The sequence below is a fragment of the Scardinius erythrophthalmus genome, assembly GCF_964197995.2.
Source record: "Scardinius erythrophthalmus genome assembly, chromosome: 14".
NCBI classification, from domain to species: domain Eukaryota; kingdom Metazoa; phylum Chordata; class Actinopteri; order Cypriniformes; family Leuciscidae; genus Scardinius; species Scardinius erythrophthalmus.
Genome location: NC_138234.1, coordinates 14,443,761 through 14,464,517, shown reverse-complemented (window position 1 = coordinate 14,464,517; position 20,757 = coordinate 14,443,761). Strand labels below are relative to the sequence as shown.

At 35.1% G+C, this 20,757-nt stretch overlaps 3 protein-coding genes across 6 annotated transcripts; 1 reads left to right on the top strand and 2 right to left on the bottom strand.

Moving 5' to 3' along the window:
• The first annotated feature begins 201 nt into the window (after nucleotides 1–201).
• Nucleotides 202–3,466, top strand: LOC308702524 (CD48 antigen). 2 transcript variants are annotated; one of them, XM_081385448.1, is made up of 5 exons: nucleotides 202–463; nucleotides 542–865; nucleotides 944–1,237; nucleotides 1,342–1,480; nucleotides 2,713–3,466. In XM_081385448.1, exons 1-5 carry the CDS (start codon nucleotides 418–420, stop codon nucleotides 2,714–2,716), a joined length of 807 nt encoding a protein of 268 aa, XP_081241574.1. In that variant the 5' UTR covers nucleotides 202–417; the 3' UTR covers nucleotides 2,717–3,466. The 2 variants fall into 2 exon arrangements, with proteins under 2 accessions (XP_081241574.1, XP_081241573.1); XM_081385447.1 differs by lacking the exon at nucleotides 2,713–3,466 and having other exon boundaries at nucleotides 1,342–1,745.
• A 46-nt stretch (nucleotides 3,467–3,512) lies between these two features.
• LOC308702514 (uncharacterized protein) lies at nucleotides 3,513–13,522 on the bottom strand. Of its 2 annotated transcripts, XM_081385431.1 has the most exons (6): nucleotides 13,368–13,522; nucleotides 9,849–10,160; nucleotides 8,470–8,754; nucleotides 5,457–5,768; nucleotides 4,792–4,905; nucleotides 3,513–4,256 (listed from the first exon to the last, which is right to left on the bottom strand). In XM_081385431.1, exons 1-6 carry the CDS (start codon nucleotides 13,417–13,419, stop codon nucleotides 4,240–4,242), a joined length of 1,092 nt encoding a protein of 363 aa, XP_081241557.1. In that variant the 5' UTR covers nucleotides 13,420–13,522; the 3' UTR covers nucleotides 3,513–4,239. The 2 variants fall into 2 exon arrangements, with proteins under 2 accessions (XP_081241557.1, XP_081241558.1); XM_081385432.1 differs by lacking the exon at nucleotides 8,470–8,754 and having other exon boundaries at nucleotides 13,368–13,500.
• Nucleotides 13,523–14,624: 1,102 nt separating this feature from the next.
• Nucleotides 14,625–20,579, bottom strand: LOC308702452 (uncharacterized protein). Of its 2 annotated transcripts, none has more exons than XM_081385303.1 (6): nucleotides 20,253–20,579; nucleotides 19,217–19,534; nucleotides 18,053–18,430; nucleotides 17,804–17,908; nucleotides 16,305–16,364; nucleotides 14,625–16,171 (listed from the first exon to the last, which is right to left on the bottom strand). In XM_081385303.1, exons 1-6 carry the CDS (start codon nucleotides 20,293–20,295, stop codon nucleotides 16,110–16,112), a joined length of 966 nt encoding a protein of 321 aa, XP_081241429.1. In that variant the 5' UTR covers nucleotides 20,296–20,579; the 3' UTR covers nucleotides 14,625–16,109. The 2 variants fall into 2 exon arrangements, with proteins under 2 accessions (XP_081241429.1, XP_081241428.1); XM_081385302.1 differs by having other exon boundaries at nucleotides 16,305–16,367; nucleotides 20,253–20,550.
• Nucleotides 20,580–20,757: the final 178 nt, after the last annotated feature.

The following is a 20,757-nucleotide window of genomic DNA, read 5'->3' as shown; positions in this document are numbered from 1 at the left end:
TGGTAAAGTCTAAAAATTTGTCATTAGCTATTGAAATAAAGTATCTATGGAAACAAGTGATAAACACAGGATTCTGTTTTGCGGTGTTCTTAAAAGCTAAGGAATAAAAAAGGATGCGAAACTGAGCCACAACATCAGTATTTGAGCTTCGTTTCTCTTATCAGTGGGAAGCGCGTTCACGTACACAACCACGCGGCACGCGCACCACACGGAGGCGAGCAGACGTAAGGAGTCTTTTGATTGGCTGAAGAGTTTTTCTCCGCCGTTTGGCTCCAACCCGCAAGTTATCTTGTACATTGTGTTTAAGATAATGGAGCACGCTTCAAGACGCGACCATGTCGTGTTTCATGAAATGAAGCCGAGTTCTTTTCTGGCGTAAAGCCATTTGATGGATTTACCTCGGAACAGTTGAAGAAAATGATTCACGCTGTTTTGTTTAGTTCATGTTGTTTTCTTCTGGCTGGTGAGTTCTAAATACTTTTTGGAGCATTCAAATGATTTAGGTTTTTACATAGTTCTGTTATCTAATCTTGTTCTTCAGGAGTGTTTGGTGTTGAGACTGATGAGATAAACGTGTCAGTGATGGAGGGAGATTCTTTCACTCTCCGCACTGGGCTTACTGGCATACAGAGCGATGATGAGATCGAGTGGAGGTTTGGATCGAGCAAAACTCGAATAACCAAAATAGCGGCGGGAAACGTTACAGAATATGACGACGAGAGATTTAGAGATAGACTGCTGCTCGAGAGACTGACTGGAGATCTCACCATCACAAACGTCAATAATGAACACAGTGGAGTTTATCAGCTGAGCATCATTATCAACAATAAGAAGTCAATCAAACGATTTGGTGTCACTGTTTATGGTGAGCTTTAGTTTGTGTTTCAATTAAATAATATAAATCTTTCTATTTTTGTTTATTTTTAGTTCCTTTTTTTTCTAGCTCCTCTACCCGTTCCTGTGATCTTCAGTGACGCTTCACAATGTTCTTTATCGGCTGAAAGATCATTAAAGATTGTCCTGTGTTCAGTGTTGAATGTGAGTGATGTGACTCTCTCCTGGTACAAAGGAATCAGTGTATTGTCCAGCATCAGTGTGTCTGATCTCAGCATCAGTCTCTCTCTACCTCTGGAGGTGGAATATCAGGATAAAAACACTTACAGCTGTTCGTTGAACAATCCCGTCAGCAACAAGACCACACATCTGGACATCACTCAGCTCTGTCAGATACGTTCAGGTATAGGCCTACTCTGAAACCAGTTTGGTGGATTTTTGTGAAAGAGGATTTTTTATAATATATATATATATTTTTTTTTTGCTCAATTTATTGTCTTTCCTCAGATTGCAACCTTTGTTTTGACACACCTGAAGCTGTGATCCGATTGGTCGTCACTGCTCTGATGGGAGTGGCTGCTGTGGTCGCTGTTGTTCTTCTGGTTAATGACATCAGAGGAATCGGAAGAGCACAGACAATCAAACAGTGATATACCTGATATTGCATTTCAATAATACACTCTATATTTTTGTTTATTTCTCCTTCTGCCTCATCATTTTTTTTCTAAATATTTCTTTCATTATTGATTTATTTAAATGTTTAGTCTGATGCCAATCCGGTGCCATTTAGGTTACAGGTAATGAAGGCAAAAAAGCAAATGAGACATTCTAAGACAAGTAAACATCTTGCCTATCTTGTCTATAGTTTAAGTGTTTAGTCTAGATAATAAAATCTTGTTCATGTCACACGTAAAGTTGTCCGTGTCTCAAGCTCATATCTGGAGTGTCTAATCATAGGTTTTGACTACTTGCTCTTAGTAGTACTGTAAAGTAAGAAAGTAAGACATTTCTTAGAATTAATAAACAATTAATCCTGAGTGTTCAAGCCAAGGGACAAACAGGTTAATTGATTGTGATATTAATTTACAACATTAAGTTAATTATATTAACTGATCCAAATATTCATAATCAATTATAACAAGTCATTAATGATTATTAATATTTAATAGAGCTAATTTGCTACAACTGCATGAACAAACTTTTGTACTGGACTGAATTTGGATGCAAACAATTGAGTTTTTGGGAAATAGTTTGATGTATAATTAAGAAATGTAGTAATTAAAAAATAACACTTTGCACCTATAAGACCAATCGCAAATCCCCATGTTAGCGGCCTAAATATTACAACCATTTAAATGAACTTTACAATGATAGAAACTGAAAATATTTGAAAGGGTAACTCTCGCCAAAATGCAAGCTAGGGTCTTTTTGTTAATCTACCCGAGGCAAACTTTCGTTTAAAAGCATAATTAGAATGGAAACGCCACTTTTAAGTTTGACCGTATTTTCGTTTTCAGTCAAAATTGCCTTTTGAATGGGAGTGCTTGGGGCACTTCTATGATAGCATCAAAATTACTATTTTTAAAACACTAAGAAGGCTTGACAGAACATCAAAGTATCACCAGGGGCTCTTCACATGAACTTGAGCATTGAGAACATTGTTTGTATACACAGAGTTTACTAAAAAGAAAGATTTTGAACAACTCACTGTAGCTGTGTCTGCTGGCATTTTGACAGTCAAAAATAGTCGATTAACAAAAAGACCCTAGGTTGCATTTTGGCGAGAGTTACCCTTTAAAATGACTCTAGATATATATCATTTTTCTTGACTTTTTCATGTTTTGTTGGAAAAAAATTACATTAAAGTTTATTAACTAGATGACTAACCTTACCACAAGTGGGATCCGAGCTGTAAAAAGCTGTATCCAGATCAGATGGTGGACCTTCTCCTAGACACGACAACAACTCATCCCTTAAGTGTCAGCAGAGATTGTGTCAACTAGACTCTCCCCTGTGAAAGCCTCATCGACACAAGAGCCATGGGCACTGATCCTCAACAAACCCGTCTCCATACCCGTGATGACTCCGATCTTCAACCAGATGGAACTGGATAATATTCTGAATGTTCTGATACAATCTGACTTCTGACCTGTAATGCTGCCTGAAATTCATAATCACTGTTTGCAGTGTACATAGAGAGGAGAACTGTCCCTCGACTGAGCTTGGTTTATCCCAAGGTTTTTTCTCCATTTTGTCACTGATGTAGTTTTGATTCCTTACCACTGTCGCCTTTTCCACCTTGTCACTTTTGTCTTTTGTCTTGCTTAGTTGGGGACATCTAATTTAATATGAGATGCATATATGACACCATTATATGAGAACTGAACTGAGCTGGACAATGACATCACTGTTTTCTCCAGAGCGGCTTTATATATAAATTAAATTAAAATAACTTTTTTACAACGAAAATGAACCATCACTGAACTTACTTAAGATGGACTATGACACTGTTTTCTTCTGCTGTATAGTAGAAACAAACTTTGTTGCATTATTTTCCTGTTATCCCTGTAAAGCTGCTTTGAAACAATCTGTATTGTTAAAAGCGCTATATAAATAAAGGTGACTTGACTTGACAAGAATATAGTACATTTTTACATGTCCATAGGAAATTAAAGTATATGATTCATGCTTTTTTTATTATGCTCATTCACATACAGTGCACATTCAAAGCAGGGGTGAATATTTGCAACATTTTCTTGATTTTGATTCATGTTTTACAGTCTTTGTTCACTAGAGTGCAGAAATGATGAGACCGTATAAACAAAAGTATATCTGAACAGATTTCAGATTAACAACTGACCAGGAAACAGAAGTCAGATTTAGTTTAAAAAAAGAAAGAATACAAAACAGTAAAACAAAACTATACAAATTATGAAAACACTACAAAATGGGTATAAGAAGTATAAAAGATAAAAAATAGAAATATAATTTTGCAATAAAAAGTATTAAAAAGCAAAGTTCTTACACAAAAAGTGTAATGCTCAAAGTTCTGTAAACTGTCAATATAAATTAAAAATACACTGCTCAGTGTGTAATGCAAACGTATGCATCATCAACCAAACTTTGCTTCTCTGTTTATACTACATAGGCTCTTGTTAATTTATACAACTTATGTCACGTTTATTTTGTTACAGTGGTATATATGTAATGCATAAAAAATGCATCAAAACAGAAAAAAATCTGAGAGTGATTTTTTTTTTTTTTTTACAGTATATGCAGGTCATGCATGCATTCACACAGACAAATAAAACAGAGATTCTGCCAACAGTGAAATCACTCACAGCACATGTACAGCAAAACAGAGAACTAAACTGATCCGTATATCTACCACGCTGGACCTCCAGATTAGAGGATTGTGTTTCCTGGAAGCAAACACAGATTTAAATCTATAGTACACCCTTAACTTCAATAAAACAGGCAAAAAAAATGTAATCATCGGATACACAACAATAGCATGTTTACTTTCAGTGTTGCTTTTTATGGGGCCATACACTATCTTCAAGCTTTCTTTAAGCTTAACTGTAAAACTTTCTCCCAATCTTAGGACATGTAAATTGTAAATTTGCAAACTGCAATATTACAGTCAAATTTCTGTTTGCTTATGAAGTAAAAAAAAAATCACAAGGCCAGCGCCATATTTAATATTTTTGTATTAATGTTGTTTCTTTTTGATGCTGTTTAATATCTGAAATAACAACCTTCATACAGGTAAATCATATGCACACAAACACCAACAGACATAAAGAAATGTTTAAAATAATGCTAAAATAATCAGATCATTATTTGCAGTACTATAAATGTTTCTCAGATCACAGTAGGCTATGCCAGTGTACGGCCATCTATAATCGTCTTAATAATCGGATTTCGCTCATGTATTTTGAACTGGGTGATACTTGCCTCTGCATCTGAAGTAAATCACAAGAGCTAATACAGCCACCACCAGCAAAGCACAAACACATATCAGTGCCACATAACCTGGGTGAAGACCTGAATCTTGAGGTTTCCCAACAGCTAAAGAGAGACAGTAATCAGAGTAAGCTTCAGTCTGATCGTGTTAATAGTTTAATTTATAATATTATATTATTTTAATTTATAATGTTATATATTTTTAATATTTTTCAAATTCCCCATTTTTGCATAATATAGCCTATATATGAAGAGTTCAGATGCAAAAGCCTCTAAGTGCCATCTGAAATTTTCTTCTAGAATGATAATTTTTATCAAGCTCATATATTTAAGTTCAATAATGTCACTTAAATGGCAATGAAAATTACCTATTAATTGTTATTTAAGTGAAATTACTGAACTTAAACATACAAGCTTTATAAAAAATATCATTCTAGAAGAAAATTTCAGATGGCACTTAGAGGCTTTTGCATCTGAACTCTTCACACATATATATATATATATATATATATATATTTTTTTTTTTTTTTTTTTTTTTGAGAATGTCTATTCCGTTATTGTTTGTATGTATCTATCTATCAAATGTTAAATCTAAATTGTTCACAGAGCACAGATGTAAATAAGATAATGATAATTAAAGTTTTGGATCTACTCACCACTGACAGTAACACTGATGTTCCTCTGAACGGTGTATGTGCTGCTGATCATGTGTAGAGAATAATCTTCAGTGTCTGTGATTCTGGAGTCGCTGATGATGAGAGATACCGTTGTTTGACCTAGCTTCAGTCTGCCTTTGAATCTCTCGTCACTGGTGTCATCTCTTGAGAACTTATCGGTCCCTTTATTGAGTTCAGCAATGAGCTGGTCTTTAAACTTCCACATTATCAGATCATATCCCTTTGCTCCAATAAGACCAGTGTCTAGAGTAATAGGTTCTCCCTCCTTCACTGATACTGGCGTCATTTCACCTGTCACAGCAACAAACACATATGAAGAACATATGATTACACATATGAATGATACTTTTTTAATCACGCAGTTAAGTGTTTTGCGGTTAATCTACTACTGAAAATGTGCAAATTAAAGAACACGGCTCATTTCCATAATGACAACGCAATCTACCAAAAGCAGCATCAAGGTTAACTATAACCCAGTATAGTTCGGCTATGAGTAATCCACTTCCAGACAAAATAACCTTGAATTTGGTTACATAACTTGAGAGATGTAGGCTATTATATTCCATCATGTAAGCAAAGTAAACAGTGATTACAATGTGTCTGCTTTTATTTCTTCACTCATTTTATTTCTTTGTTATCTTGTTAGTCATCTAATTGATGACTAGTCTATTATTGGGCTATGGTTTAGATGTCAATTAAATTTTCGGATGAAAGGGAATGAAGCCCCTGGGCCCAAACAAGGTGGCCGATCGCCAAAACCCCACCACGACCCTGCAAATTAAGCACTAATAGTTAGTGGAGCACCTGGGAAACAAAGACCAAATGATAAGCGATGATATGGCTTAAACTGTGTATCCAGTAGTCGGCAGCTCCTAGCTGTAACATCATCCGCACAGCACTGACGATTTCGCTTGACACTTTCGCTGCTCTATCGAAGTGATAACCAGCACAAGTTGCTTGACTCATTTGAATTCAACACAAGCGAATGGCAAGCCGGTTTGCCTTCTATTAATGAATTCTTATCAACAATTCAATTTGCTAATTGATAAATAATGCTAATTCTTGATATGAGGGCTAACAATGCCCCTTTTTGATATCAGGAATTACATTTCCACTAGTAAAAATGTTAATTATTGATAACAACAATGACGTCAGGGGCGTAGCAGCCATTATAAAAGTGGGGGGGACAAAAGCTGTATGTGACCATAGGACGTGACCCAAAGGTGATGTTCATTTTCCTGGCTCAAAACGAGGCGGAGGTGGTAAAATCCTAATAATGTTTAATAATAAGATAATTAAATGTGTATTTTTTTGTAGATCATCATATACCCTAATGTGTTTCCCACATTATTTTTGTTGGTGGAGCTTGGTACCTCTAGGGGGGTCCGGGGGCATGCCCCCCCGTAAGAAAATTTTGTACATTTTAAAGATAAATTCATTAATCTGGTGCACTTTGAGTCACCCGAATCCACTGTTAAAAATAAATAATCCACCCGCAAACCGCCCGATGATATTCTCTGATTTAGATATCTGCATCTGATCATCACATTACAATTATTCAAATTCTGGTATCAAATTATTCAAATTAACATATCACACTGAAGTAGGCTGATTTAAAATGAACATTTATTTAAAATAAAAGTTCTTCTTTTGGCAAAATTACATTTCCTTATAGCCTAAACAGAGGCTTTACTCCCTTCAAACTTAAATTGTCAATGTTTCATTACATCACTGTTTGAAAACACAATTTTTTTTGTACCTTTTATAAAGGCATTTCCCCCCTAATTTTATGCTCCATCTTTCATTTTAAATTCTTAAATTTGATCAATATATTCAATTAAAATAATAAGACACTAGGCTGTTACCAATCAAATTAAATAATTTACATTGAAAAAATATAACTGTATTAAATTAGATTATTTTAAATATTTTTGAATATACAAATAAGGAATGTTGAAAAGAATGATACTTTATGAAACTAAACCGCCAGTAGGAGGCGGCAGGCGACCGTCTTAATGAGCGAGTCATTGAGTCATTCATTCAAACGATTCGTTCAAACGGCTGATTTATTCAGAATGAGGCAGTTTATGAATGGGTAATTGAATCTTTGACTCAACCGATTTGTTCAAAACGCTGAATCATTCAGTAATGCAACGAGTGTTGCTGTGAGATGCGCGTTCTGCTGTGATCTTTGTTTGGGACTATTTTCGCTGATGAAACAGAGCAAAAACAGTCATTGCGACTAAAATGTAAGTGAGTACATTTTTGAGTACATCAAGTAAAATTATTGTAAGTTAATTTTAACTGTTTGTTTATTGAACTGTTATGAAACCAGTCACGGTTTCAATCTTGATGGCATTCAGGAAAACAGCTGGTCGACTCGTGTGTAGCCTAGCTATATATTGTTTCTTAACTAGGCTATATTGTTTCTAAAATGTTATAACTTCACGAGCCTCGACAGCGCACATTAGGCCTGTATTATTATCAACTATAGGCTATCAATCGCCACTTACATCAAATGAAATAAAACAGAATCATCCATTCCTCCACACGCATCCATCCATCCATCCACACACGTTTTCGGTGATTGCCTGGTTATTTTTTATTTTTATATTAAAAATTGTTTTAATCAGGGCATTTGTCCGAAAAAAAAAAATGCGGGGGACAGAATCACCGGTTTCTAAAAGTGAGGGGGACGTGTCCCCCCCGTCCCCCCCGGTTGCTACGCCCCTGAATGACGTAATCACTCGCAGAAATAACAAATTCATGATATCAATAGGCCTAATTAAATTTCAACAAGTAAAATCTTTAGGCTAATGTATTTTCACTATGTCACCATAGGCTGCCATTCAAATTAAATTGTTCATATCCAAGAATTGATTTTTAACTAGTCGAAATTCTTGTTGATTTAATCAACTTAGATTAGCCTATCTGTCAAATGATAACAGAAATATTTTTAATATAAAATATACAGAAAATTTGAGCTACTCACCAACAGTAATATTACATTTTCTATGTAAGATCATTCTGCTGGTGTTGATCTCCACTTTATAAACTCCAGTCTGATCACGTCGGATGTTTCTGGTGTTAAGGTCTCCGGTTTGATCATTGAGTTGAACGTTACTCCAGCTCACGTCAACAGCGCCGTTTAAGCGACCAGTGTTGATGACTTGATCTCCAAACTTCCACAGTATCAGATCATCTCCCTGTTTTTTAATAACACCAGTGTGTAGAGTGACAGTATCTCCCTGCATCACTGATAGTGATTCCACAACATCTGTCTCAACAACAAACACATGAGGAGAACAAACACAAACAGTTTAAATCAGAGATTAATCTTATAATAATGTAGGCCTAAGCAATTTCAATATATATATATTTTTTTAATATTTATGTACAGTGGTGTGTAACAGTCTGAGACCACACTGAAAGTCGACCCAAAAGCTTAGCATTTAAAACATGAAACATTTTTATGTAACATGTTTAAAATGTGCACTATTACAGGTCACAAAACAAATAAGTAAATGAGTCTCATTGACCTTGGCTCAGTCTTTGGACCATCTTAAATGATGCTCAATTTGTTTTTGCTGATAAACTTACTTTAAAAAATCACACCTTATTTAACTTGTTTAACATGAGATGGTGTAACCACTGTTCTTTGTATCAACAAATAAATGATTGCTTTGCAGACGTCAGGTTTAACTGCACTTAATCTGATCCTTATATTAATTGAATATTAAATCATACACAAAATCTGAGAAATAAAGGCACCTTAGCTCAGAATCAGTCATCTGCATTTCAGCCAGTCAGGAAATGATAACACAACATAGGACTTTTGTTACAATTAGAATTTTTTATTGCAAAAAAAAAAAAAAAAAAAAAAAAAAATTAATTAATTATATATAAATAAAACCTGCAAAAATAATGGTCATAAAGCTGCTTTGGAATATTATGTTAAAAATATATATATTTTAGAAGTGGATTGAAAAATGGATGAAATTACAAAAGAAGAATCTGTGATCTTATTTTTAATGTTTTAGTATAATAGTCACACTTCCATGAAAATAACTCTATACTCTAAAGCATTAGTGTTACAGTTTTTATGTCTGTCAGATAATATTGATATTTCTTTCAAATCTATTCTTTGTCAATTCCTGCTTTGATGTTTAACTGTGCAGTTTACAAATGAATAAAACAAACAAACAAACAAACACACAAACAAACAAACACAGTTAACCTATATATATATATATATATATATATATATATATATATATATATAAAACTTACGATCTTTTCACAACAATTACATTATACTCAGACAAATATGAATCCACAGAATTATCCCACTGTAAGACTTGAGTTACTCACCACGGACAGTAACATTGAATCTCTTGGATGTCTCATAACGGCCCCTGATGTCTACTTTATAAGGTCCTTCTTGTTCATTTGTGATGTCCTTGATGGTGAGAGAGCCATTCTGACTGTCCAGCTCCAGCCTGTCTTTGAAAACATTTATTGAGATTTTGTTTTTTGATATCTTTGCTATGATAAGTTTATCTCCAAAGATCCATTCTATCGTATCATCGCTCTGTAGTTCAGAAACACCAGTGTTTAGAGTGACAGAATCTCCCTTCATCACGGACACTGGCTTCACTTCATCTGTCACAGCCACAAAAACACCTGCAGAGCAAGCATTCAAAGATTAAACGTTGCAAATGTTACATTTCGCAGTGTTAAAATATGTCATTAAGTATGATACAACAGAGAAAAGGCACATTTTACATTATTTTCTTTTAAAACACTATATAGCACAAAAATTCAGCTCAGCACTTTTCTTAACCGCTTTTGATGATGCACGTGGAAATTTGGCTGATCCTTGACAGATATGCAAAGTTGATTCTGTGCTAATTTGTTCTAATATTTAATGTATTTTTAAAATGTTAGCACATGAGAATTAATAAAATGAATATATTTTTAGAAAAAAGTATTTTCAGTTTTGTTCAAGGTAATTAAAGCAACAGTTTTTCTATAAAGGAAGAATATGTAAAAGTATGGTATTTGGAGTAAAAGTTGTAAAAGTCATCCCTGTTGTCGGGATGAAAGGCACAATGATAATAAACAGCTGCTGACTTTTCCATTTGTTGACATGGTTTTTCATGGGAAATATCATATATCAAATTGGAAATCAAAAATCAAAAGTTTTGAAATCAATTTTTTTTTTTTTTAGTATGAATATGTTAGTCTAACTGTTATCTATAACCTTATCCATTGTGCTCCAAAACAATTACAAAATTAGCATTGAGAAGATATATGCGTTCAAAACTTAGTTTCTCACTTCCGCCAATATGGATCAATGATTTTGATGATAACACGCAACACTTCAGCTTCTCAACAAATGTTCTGTCCAATCAAATCCTCTCTAGAATCTCTATACATTATAAATACACGCTGAATATGAGGCTGAAATCACTTGTTCACGTATTTACTGTTTTCTACATGGTGAATGGCACATATGGGGGAAGAGAACGATTCTGTGACCCTGGATGACAAAACCAGTCATAAGTAGCACTGGTATATTTGTGGCAATAGCCAACATTGTATGGGTCAACATTATCGATTTTTCTTTTATGCCAAAAATCATTAGGATATTAAGTAAAGATCATGTTCCATGAAGATATTTTGTACATTTCCTACCGTAAACATATAAAACATTTATTTTTGTGAGTGAATGCAGCACAATCGCAAACATAAATGGACAACTTTAAAGGCGTTTTTCTCAACGTTTCGATTTTTTTGCACCCTCAGATTCCAGATTTTCAAATCTCGGCCAAATATTGTCATATCCTAACAAACCATACATCAATGGAAAGCTTATTTATTCAGCTTTCAGATGATGTATAAATCTCAATTTAAAAAAAATATACCCATGTGACTGGTTTTGTGGTCCAGGGTCACAAATATGCTTTCCATTGGGGTGAATGAAGTCTGGATACACGTTAGTGTCACGCGGACCGCCGCTTCTCCGGTCCACAACACCACAGAGTGGATATGAGTCGGCGCATTCAAGAAAACGTATCGGACCCATTTTAATTCTGCACAGAATGCTGTATTTTAAAGTGATATGGTGGAAATTATGAGGAAAAATAGTTAGAGATTAGGAGGAAACGGCTGTTTTACCGAGAAATTACCGGTAAGTGAAAGTGCTGCTATATGTCCCGCCCTGTCTTCCTGTTTCTGTGGAAATCTGTCAAGTGTCAACACATGCATAATCCCATGGCATGCTGCATGTCCCAAGGCACTTCAGTGGGCTCTTAAAGACAGTATATTTAGCTATTGAACTAAAATGAATTCTATTATTTGTCAAAATAAGCCAAAAATATAGTACAAACTTTGCTTAAATTATTGTTTTGAACAAGTATTGACTCAGACATTATTTAAAAACATATTATTTTAGCTAAAGTTTTTGTGTCAATACTGTGTGCCTTTTGTTAGGGTAAAAGGCCCTATTGCCACCTCATACATTTAAGATTTTTAAACAAACAACACACTTTTATGATTTATTTTCACACATAATCTGTTGCTCCATCAGTGTTCAATAAAAAACATTAAAACAATTATTCAACAATAGACTATTAGAGTAGTGATTTTTTTTTTCTTTAATAGGGTGTGCCTTTAGCCCCAAGGGTAAACTGATGCCCCATTATATTCTGATGTGCTTCAAGCGCTAACGCTAAGAACAAATGGACGGTTTCCTGTTCCACAACCATGCAAAGGCACTTACAAAAACTCCTATTACAAATTGAGCTTGTGTGCAGCTGAGACGTGGCTCTGCTGACATAGTTGGTTTAAAATGGTCCATGCATCCATTGGTTTTAGAGAGCATGCTTTCACAAGTTTTCATAATATGCTTAAAAAAAAAAAAAAAAAAAAAAAAAAAACTTTACAATGAGCTTGATAAGTAAAATTTCACAACTGGCTTAGAATTGGATTTGCAGTTACTTTAGATTGCAAATGGCATATTAAAGACCTATATAAAGGCCTACTTTGTCTGATTAGACTTCCACAAGCACTTACTGGAAACAAAAATTCAACAAAATTGTGTATTTGTTCTGTTGGTTTCAGAATGTTTTCAATTAAAAGGCTCACTATTTGCTTACCTTTTAAACTAAATTCTTGTAAATGAAATGGTTGGGTTTGAGGGGGCTGAATTATTCTTAAAGGGATAGTTCACCCAAAAATGAAAATTAGACCATGATTTACTCACCCTCAACTCTTCTGTCAATTAAAGTAAAATCGATTACCACAGTAATCAACCCCACCCTACTTGCTGTTACATGGGCACTTAACAACAAACAGCAATCTACTTTTAAAACTAATAATGATAATTACAATGGTTGTTTGGACTATGGACTATGTTTCTTTCTTTGCTTGCTTGCAGTGCTTCTCGAACCTCTCCCCATCTCCACACCACTCAAATTTTGTATAGGGCTATCTCCCGATCCAACACATTTGTTCCAACTCATAAGCTCATTAGATAGTGCAAGACCCAAAATTGGCGCGTGACGTCATCCAGAGATCAATAACATCTTAATGCTCTATATATCTGTTGTGAGTCGCATCATGATTGACAGGACTACTGTGTTTTTAGAGGCAATCTGCGCTCTCTAGTGTTCACTAGGCTACCAAACACACGCACACACACCTTACCCTAAAATACACTTAAATGTCCACCTGTCATTGATTTATCACAACAATCTATTTTAAGAAAATTAATAAAACGTGTATGTCATGAAATACCGGAGGTAGGCTATACAATAAATGTATAGTCTGTTTCCGTTTTATATTGAAACTGAAAGTGTCGAATAAATACGAATGAATGTGACTCACCATGCACGAGTATGCCTAATACAACCCAAAATAGGAAAGTATGGTTCCTCATCCTGATGCCGCTTCTGACCGCATACAAAATAAATGACAGAAGTAATGCAGGGTAGCCTACTGATGATGGGTTCGTGTTAAGCCAACCAGGTCACGTGACTTCTGAGGAAGAGGTGTGTTACGTCATACTATTTCATAGCGTCCCAAAGTGCACCTAGACTTAATCAAAAGGACAATTCATACAGAAACTTATTCATGTTTTTATTCGGGGTTTTTGATCTTCAGATTATTCTAAGACTTTTAGAGTGTGAGTTCTGGTGTCCAGGTCATAATAAATGGGGCTGGTAAGAATAAACCTTAATAAACTAGGCTAAACGTCCTATAAGAATGTGTTTTTATTTTATTTTACAACATGTAGTCACCAAAAAACAACCATAATGTGCTATCCTTCAGCCTCATATTTTGATTCCACTGTTCATCAAAACTTAAATTTTTCAGAACAATTAATTAAATTAGGCCCAGAATAAAAAATAAACACAAATAATTTAAACATTTAATTAAAAAAATAAATACTCGTTTGATGGTTGAAAACTGGGTGGCTGATGTTTAAAGGCTAATCGAACACACAAAAAGTTCTTTATCAGGTAGCCTACTTAAAGGAGAAGTTCACTTTTAAAATGAAAATTCTGTCATATATACTCACCCTCATGTTGTTTCAAAGCTGTATGAATTTCTTTCTTATGCTGAACAGAAATGAAGATATTTAGAAGAATATCAGTAACCAGACAGTTTTTGGGTCCCAATGACTTCCATAGTAGGAAAAAAATTTACTATGGAAGTCATTGGGACCCAAAAACTGTCTGGTTACTGATATTCTTCTAAATATCTTCCTTTCTGTTCAGCATAAGAAAGAAATTCATACAGCTTTGAAACAACATGAGGGTGAGTAAATGATGACAGAATTTTCATTTTAAAAGTGAACTTCTCCTTTAACAGAAAAGCTTTATTTTACTTTTCCGCATTTTCTCTGCGCGTGCGGACAGACGCATGCGCACAAAATATACACATACGCGCGCGGACAGAAAAAAGTTGCACGTGAACTCCATCCGGAGGCATTTATTGCTACACTAGAACGTGATTATGTAGGCCTAATAAATCCATGCTCCAGCAAAGCAATCTCTATAAAATGATGATAAAAATCATAATGCAGCCAAACGACTGATATTGTTCAACAAACCAACAAAAAAAGATACAAAACTATTTCCATGACAGTTTGCTTCTTTTTTTATTGTTATAATTCTCATTTACACTGAATTTTTTTTTATTTAAAGCGAAAACAAACCTAGACCCATTATTCCCAATAAAAGCAAATAGCAGTGAACCAGTAGTTTTCACATTCATACTCAGATCTGGTCCATTACTAACTGACAAAACACACAACAGTGTCAGTTTTTACACAAGACTTAATAATATTTGAATGTAAAACAACAAAACAACAACAACAGGAAAGGCCTGGTTTCACAGACAGGGCTTAGATTAAATCAGGATTAGACTTTAGTTAATCAGGACATTTTAGTAGCTTTTATAAATGTGCCTTAGAAAGAAAAATAAAACACTACTGGTGTGCATCTTGAGACAAAACAATGACACTAACATATTTTAAGATATATCAGTGCAAGTTATTTTCAGTTAAAACAGCTCAAACATGCATTTTAGTCTAAGCCTAGACTGAAGCCTTGTCTGTGAAAATGGGGAATAATTGATATCCACATTTATTCATTGAGCAGCACATGTTTTTATCCAACACAACTTAAAAAATAAAGTTACAGTGCTGAATTTCAAGTGTTTCATAACAGTACTGACCAAAAGCAGGGTTTAAAGTACAGAACAGTGGGAAATAAATAATTTAAACACCCATGGAAAGTGCCTTAATAGATACGATTAAGTCAGTTACGTTTTTGCAGAAGAGATATGTCTGTGTGAAAATTACAATGGTTGAGGTCAATCAGTAAAACACACTTTTTCTGTAATTAATGCATTACAATAATCCCGTACAGACGATCAGCATGATACAGCATATAGGATATGTACAAAAACACAAAGCATCCACATTCATTAATTGCACTTTTGATTATATAGGCTAATGAATATCCACTGAAATATACGAACATCAGTCAGAGAATCATTAAGTGTAGTGCATTACCTCTTATATTATCTATACAGTATGAGACATTTCTCATTAGGTCAGTTCTTGACCAATAATGAGTGTGAAGTGTTTTATAGATACTGAAATATCTCTATCTCTGAGACTAGTATTTTGTTTTGATCAATTAAAGCAATAAGCCCCAAGAAGCCGTGGTTAGGTGTGTTGGTAGCCACGATGTGCAGTGTCCATAAACAAATTTATTTAGCTATTTCACAGGTGTATATTTAGAGTAATGTACAACAGCTTTGAACGTGGCTCAACCAATCAGAATCAAGGACCAGAACTATCCATTGTTGGCAATCTGTAGTTGATAATCTTCAGAGTCTGTAGTTCTGGTGCTCTTGATTGGTCAGAGCTCCAGTCTTACCGTCCAGCTCCTGTCTCTGAATCTCCCATCAGCACCATCATGTCTTCTTACAGGTCTTATTGGCTGCTCTACTGATTCTTGCAATGATGTTTATACATCCACTTTACACATCGTTCATTATGTGAGTTGAGAGGGACAGATTCTCACTTGCTCAATGACTTTGTTTCTCCTGATTCATCTACAAAGGAGGTAGGCCGGAGTGGGACTCATCTTCAGTCTTAGACTTTAGTTCATGACTACCTATATTAAAATAATGTTATTAAAACCTCAGTATATAAGTCTGCAATTGTGCACTATTTTCTACAGCCTTGTAATTCATTGTAACTAATGTGATCACGTTTGCTTATTCACACAGTGTGGTACAACAGCTTACCTGTGACTTCCAAAGTGAGAGCCTCAGTCTCTTGCTTCCTATAACTGGATCTTAGCTTTGCTACTGAGACAAAATAAAATTTTAGAAATCATGGTTATATTTCTCACCACAAATCTCCCCTTTTTACAAAGCTTTCTGATCAAATCAAGTCAGTTTCATTGATGCAATGCTGAATCGTCAGGTAGCATTAATTATCTCAGGGCATTCTTCATTGAGAAGGTGTACACAATGCTCTTCATTAATAGTGATACTTATAATTCTTATATTCACTCAATGACAATCCTACTTGCCCATTCTGGTGTGTTGGGCTCATTGGTGATGTTACTGGGCCTGACTCTTTACTGCTAGGGAACTGGACTAGAGGCTTCTGCTGCTGAAGAGCTTCAAGAAAAAGTTTGATACCTAAACATGAACGGTGGTTTGCTGGCAACGTTGTTTTGCTCGGCCACTAGCATCTTCCACTGCTCCTAACTAGCTTAAAAATGTTCGCTAACCAGCCGTCTCATCGTCTTTATTTTTTGTAACTCTTGTTGGTTTTGAGGAAAAGGGTACGCGTCAGTTTCTAGAGTTTTCTTTTCTTTTATTCTGGCTTTTTCAGTGCCGTCTTTGCGCTTTCTACTATACATTTTTTATCTCTTATTTTTTGCTCGCATATCTCCAACAACTGACTTTTTTTTTTTTTTAGCAAGGTCACATGGTGCTGCTGTCGGGGGCGTCAAAAGATAATTACGTCATCGTTAACCTGCAGGCTGCACTGTGCGAGTGGGGCTGCGGTAAAGTACTAAATAAAAAGAGTGGGGCTGAAAGCTGCAGCCTAGGGGCCTGAAAGGAGGCCAGAATTCAATTAAACACTTTGTCCATGAAAAATGAGGGAAAAGTCCATATTTTACTCTATACACATAAACCAACTTCTTTGGTATGTATTCCTAAGTACATAAGTGGGTAATGAAGAGAGACCACAGTGTGTTGCATGAGTCCTCATTGGTTCTTGCTGAAGCTCAAGCGTAAGAAAACATAACTATTTTAAGTTCATATGAATTCGTACTTGAATTAAATGAAAACAAATGATTTTTAGAATGAAGTCATTAAGAAGGAACACACGTAACCCCGTCCTTAAACTTACCCATCACTGGGGTTTAAACAGATCTTGCGAAAATGTACAAATGAGATATGAATTAGCCACCGATTCACCAAAACGTAAAATAATTACAAATTGCTGTGAGATTGTGTTGCCATGACACACAATAATGAATCAAGCATGACTGAGCTTGTTTACTATACCTGATGTGTGCATTGAATGTAAATCTGTTCATCATATAAAGTGATTGAGTCTCTACAGAAAAATTTGGACTAAACCACTCAATTCATATGGATTACTTTTATCTCTTTAAGCACTTTTTGAAGCGTTAAGTGCATGGATATTCTTTCATACTAAAGCATTATTACAATAATCACAACTAATAAAAACAGTTCAAAAGATTTGCATTTCTGTTACTCACCTTTCCTGTATAGAATGCCCGCAGCCAAACACACAACCGTCATAATCACCATAAGTACTAGAGCGACTGACATCCAAACTACACACAAGTGGGATTCTGTAGCATCTAAAAGAAATGAACTGAAATTAACTCAGTGTTGGGCAACTACTTTTCATACTAGCACAAATGAAATGAGGATCTCATTTACCTGCATGCATCTTATTCAAATAAAATATACTAAATAGAATAGTAAAACGAATACAATCCTACCATTGACAGTAACGCTGAATCTCCTGCATTTGGTCCCAGTGTTATTGCTGATCTGTAGTATATAAATCCCAGAGTGTTCAGGTCTGATGCTTGTGATGGTCAGAGATCCGTTCAGTTTGTCCAACCTCACTATATTATTAAATAAATCATTGTCACCAGGATCTAATGAGATCTCCAGAGTTTCTCCGTAAATTTTAGCGATGGCAGGCGCATCGCTTTGACACGGGTTGTGATGAACTGGATTGCCTTTTGTGGCCTTTGCAAACCTCCACAGCATCAGATCATCTTTCTGTAGTTTAATATCAGTGTTCAGAGTGACAGACTCTCCCTCTATCGCCGACACTGCCTTTATTTGATCTGCGTCTGGATCAAACACACCTGGAAAAGTTTCACAGTTGATTATTTGCACTGCAATACATCATAATAATGTACATAGGGGAGAACGGGGCATGTTGTCACCTTTTTTAGCTCTCGTAGAATGTATTGAACCCATTTCCACTCTTATTAATCGGGGAAAAAATATGCAGTTCATTTAAATCAATCTGACCTTATAGCAGGGTTTAAAAACATAGACATATCTGTATTTAAAATGCATTATAGGATACCAGGTCTTGTAATTAATAAATGTATAAAGGTAAACACATGTGACAACTTTCCCCTGGACACATTTGCATAATAATTTCAAACCACATTTTTATAATCTGTCCACCTAACTGTTACAATGTGGTCCAAAAACTCCCAAACTGTGGGCCAGAAACGGCCAGATAGGGGGAAGGAAATACACGACCCTAGAGAGAGATATTTCACAACAGGACAACATTAGGAATCAGGCTGATCCTGACGGGACCTTCATCACATACGGATTAAATCTTCACTATTATAAAGTTAGAATGGAATGACCAAGCGGGTGAGATCATTCTGTTTATATTAGAACTATTTTCTTTCATCATTTATGCTGTTGTTGTTTTTGTAATCACTGAGAGTTTCTGGTCATGTATGTCAGTTGACTTTAACTGTAAGTGAACTTTATAATTATCTTACATCTTTAATGCAACAACCTACTTAAATGCTTACTTTTAAAAACTACAATAAACTGCATATTAACAGAAAAATAATCAATGTGTTTAAGCTGCTGGTAAATATAACCCTTATTGCGCAACTCACCAGTTACAGTCACACTGAAATTCTTCGAGGTTATATTTGTGCTGATCATGTTCACTTGATAAAATCCCGAGTGGTTGGTTCTGATGTTCCTGATGGTCAGAGATCCAGATTCAAAGTCCAGCTCCAGTCTGTCCCTGAATGTCCCATCAGGACCGTCTTCTGTTGACAGTTTTTGGCCTTTGATGTTAGCTATGACATGGTTTTTAAAAATCCACTGTATCGAATTGTATTCTTGTATTTGATTTAGACAAGGGTTTAGAGTGACAGAATCTCCCTCCTTCACTGAAACGAATTTCACACCATCCACCTTAAGCACACCTAAAAAAAAAAAAAAAAGATATACAGAGTTAATCACATTAAACTCACTGTAAGCACACAAGCTCACTGAATTTGATCTAATAAACTAAAATGATGGAAATATGTGATGCTAAATGAACAATTTTACTAAAGGGTAAATTTTACTTTTTAGGGTTTTAATTTGACTAAAAAAAGCATTTGTTAATAAAGGTAACGAAGATACACAAACTGCTTATTTTAAGATTTGGTTACACTTTATTTTAAGGTGTATTTGTTACACTGTAATTATACATTTAGGTACTGAGTAATATTCTGTAGCCTAACTATATGCTATTATATAGGGTTAGGTTTAGCTGCATTTAATATAAAGTTAGAAGCTAATATAGTAACTACATGTAACAATAATATTGTAAAATAGGTAAATAAAAGTGTATGCATTTACACAAAATGCAAACTCGGCTAATCCAAGAAAACTACAACAATGGCGTTACGACGTTTAAACGTATAGGCTATACAGAAACGCTTACGGACAATGACCACATGCAAATCGCACAAGGTAGCCTACATCGGACGGAAACTATGGATTGTGTCGATTAATTTATGAAATCCCGTCACCAAAACAAAGGCATTATTACATGTTATTCAAACACCTTGAAACATATAATCGTGCGTTCGTCCCACATGGTTTCTAAAGCGTGAAAACGAAAGTGCTGAAAAAATAAACAGTTCAACGACTTACCTTCAGCAAAAATTAAGAGAGTGGGGAAAATTAGACTATTCATATTTTTGGACAAGATAGTAAAATCTGACTTCTATAAGCCGATTTTTATATAAATATGTGCGGTTTCTGATTGTTGAATACAGTCTCCGAGCCGCTCCCTCACTGATGAACAGAGGAATGAAAAACCCTCTGAAGAACGAAATAGAGAACGATTAAGGGATGATTTTCATAATGCAGAAAGAGAAATCAGTTCGTTTGTGTTTGAGGGAAAGGCGCTGAAAAACGTCTGCTGGAAACAGCTGCATGTTATTGGGATATCGATTAGTTGGACAGCGCCGCCTAGAGAACGGAAATAAAGAAATCTTGTTAAGGTGGTTTGAGATTTATCTTACCAGTCTTTCAAAGGTGCACAATACCAGGAACTGAACCATTGAACATCTAGGTACCACTTCCTCTTGTACCGCAGATGTTTCCAGTGTTTGTGCTAAAAATGACAGTTATGGTTTCAAATTTACATTCTGAG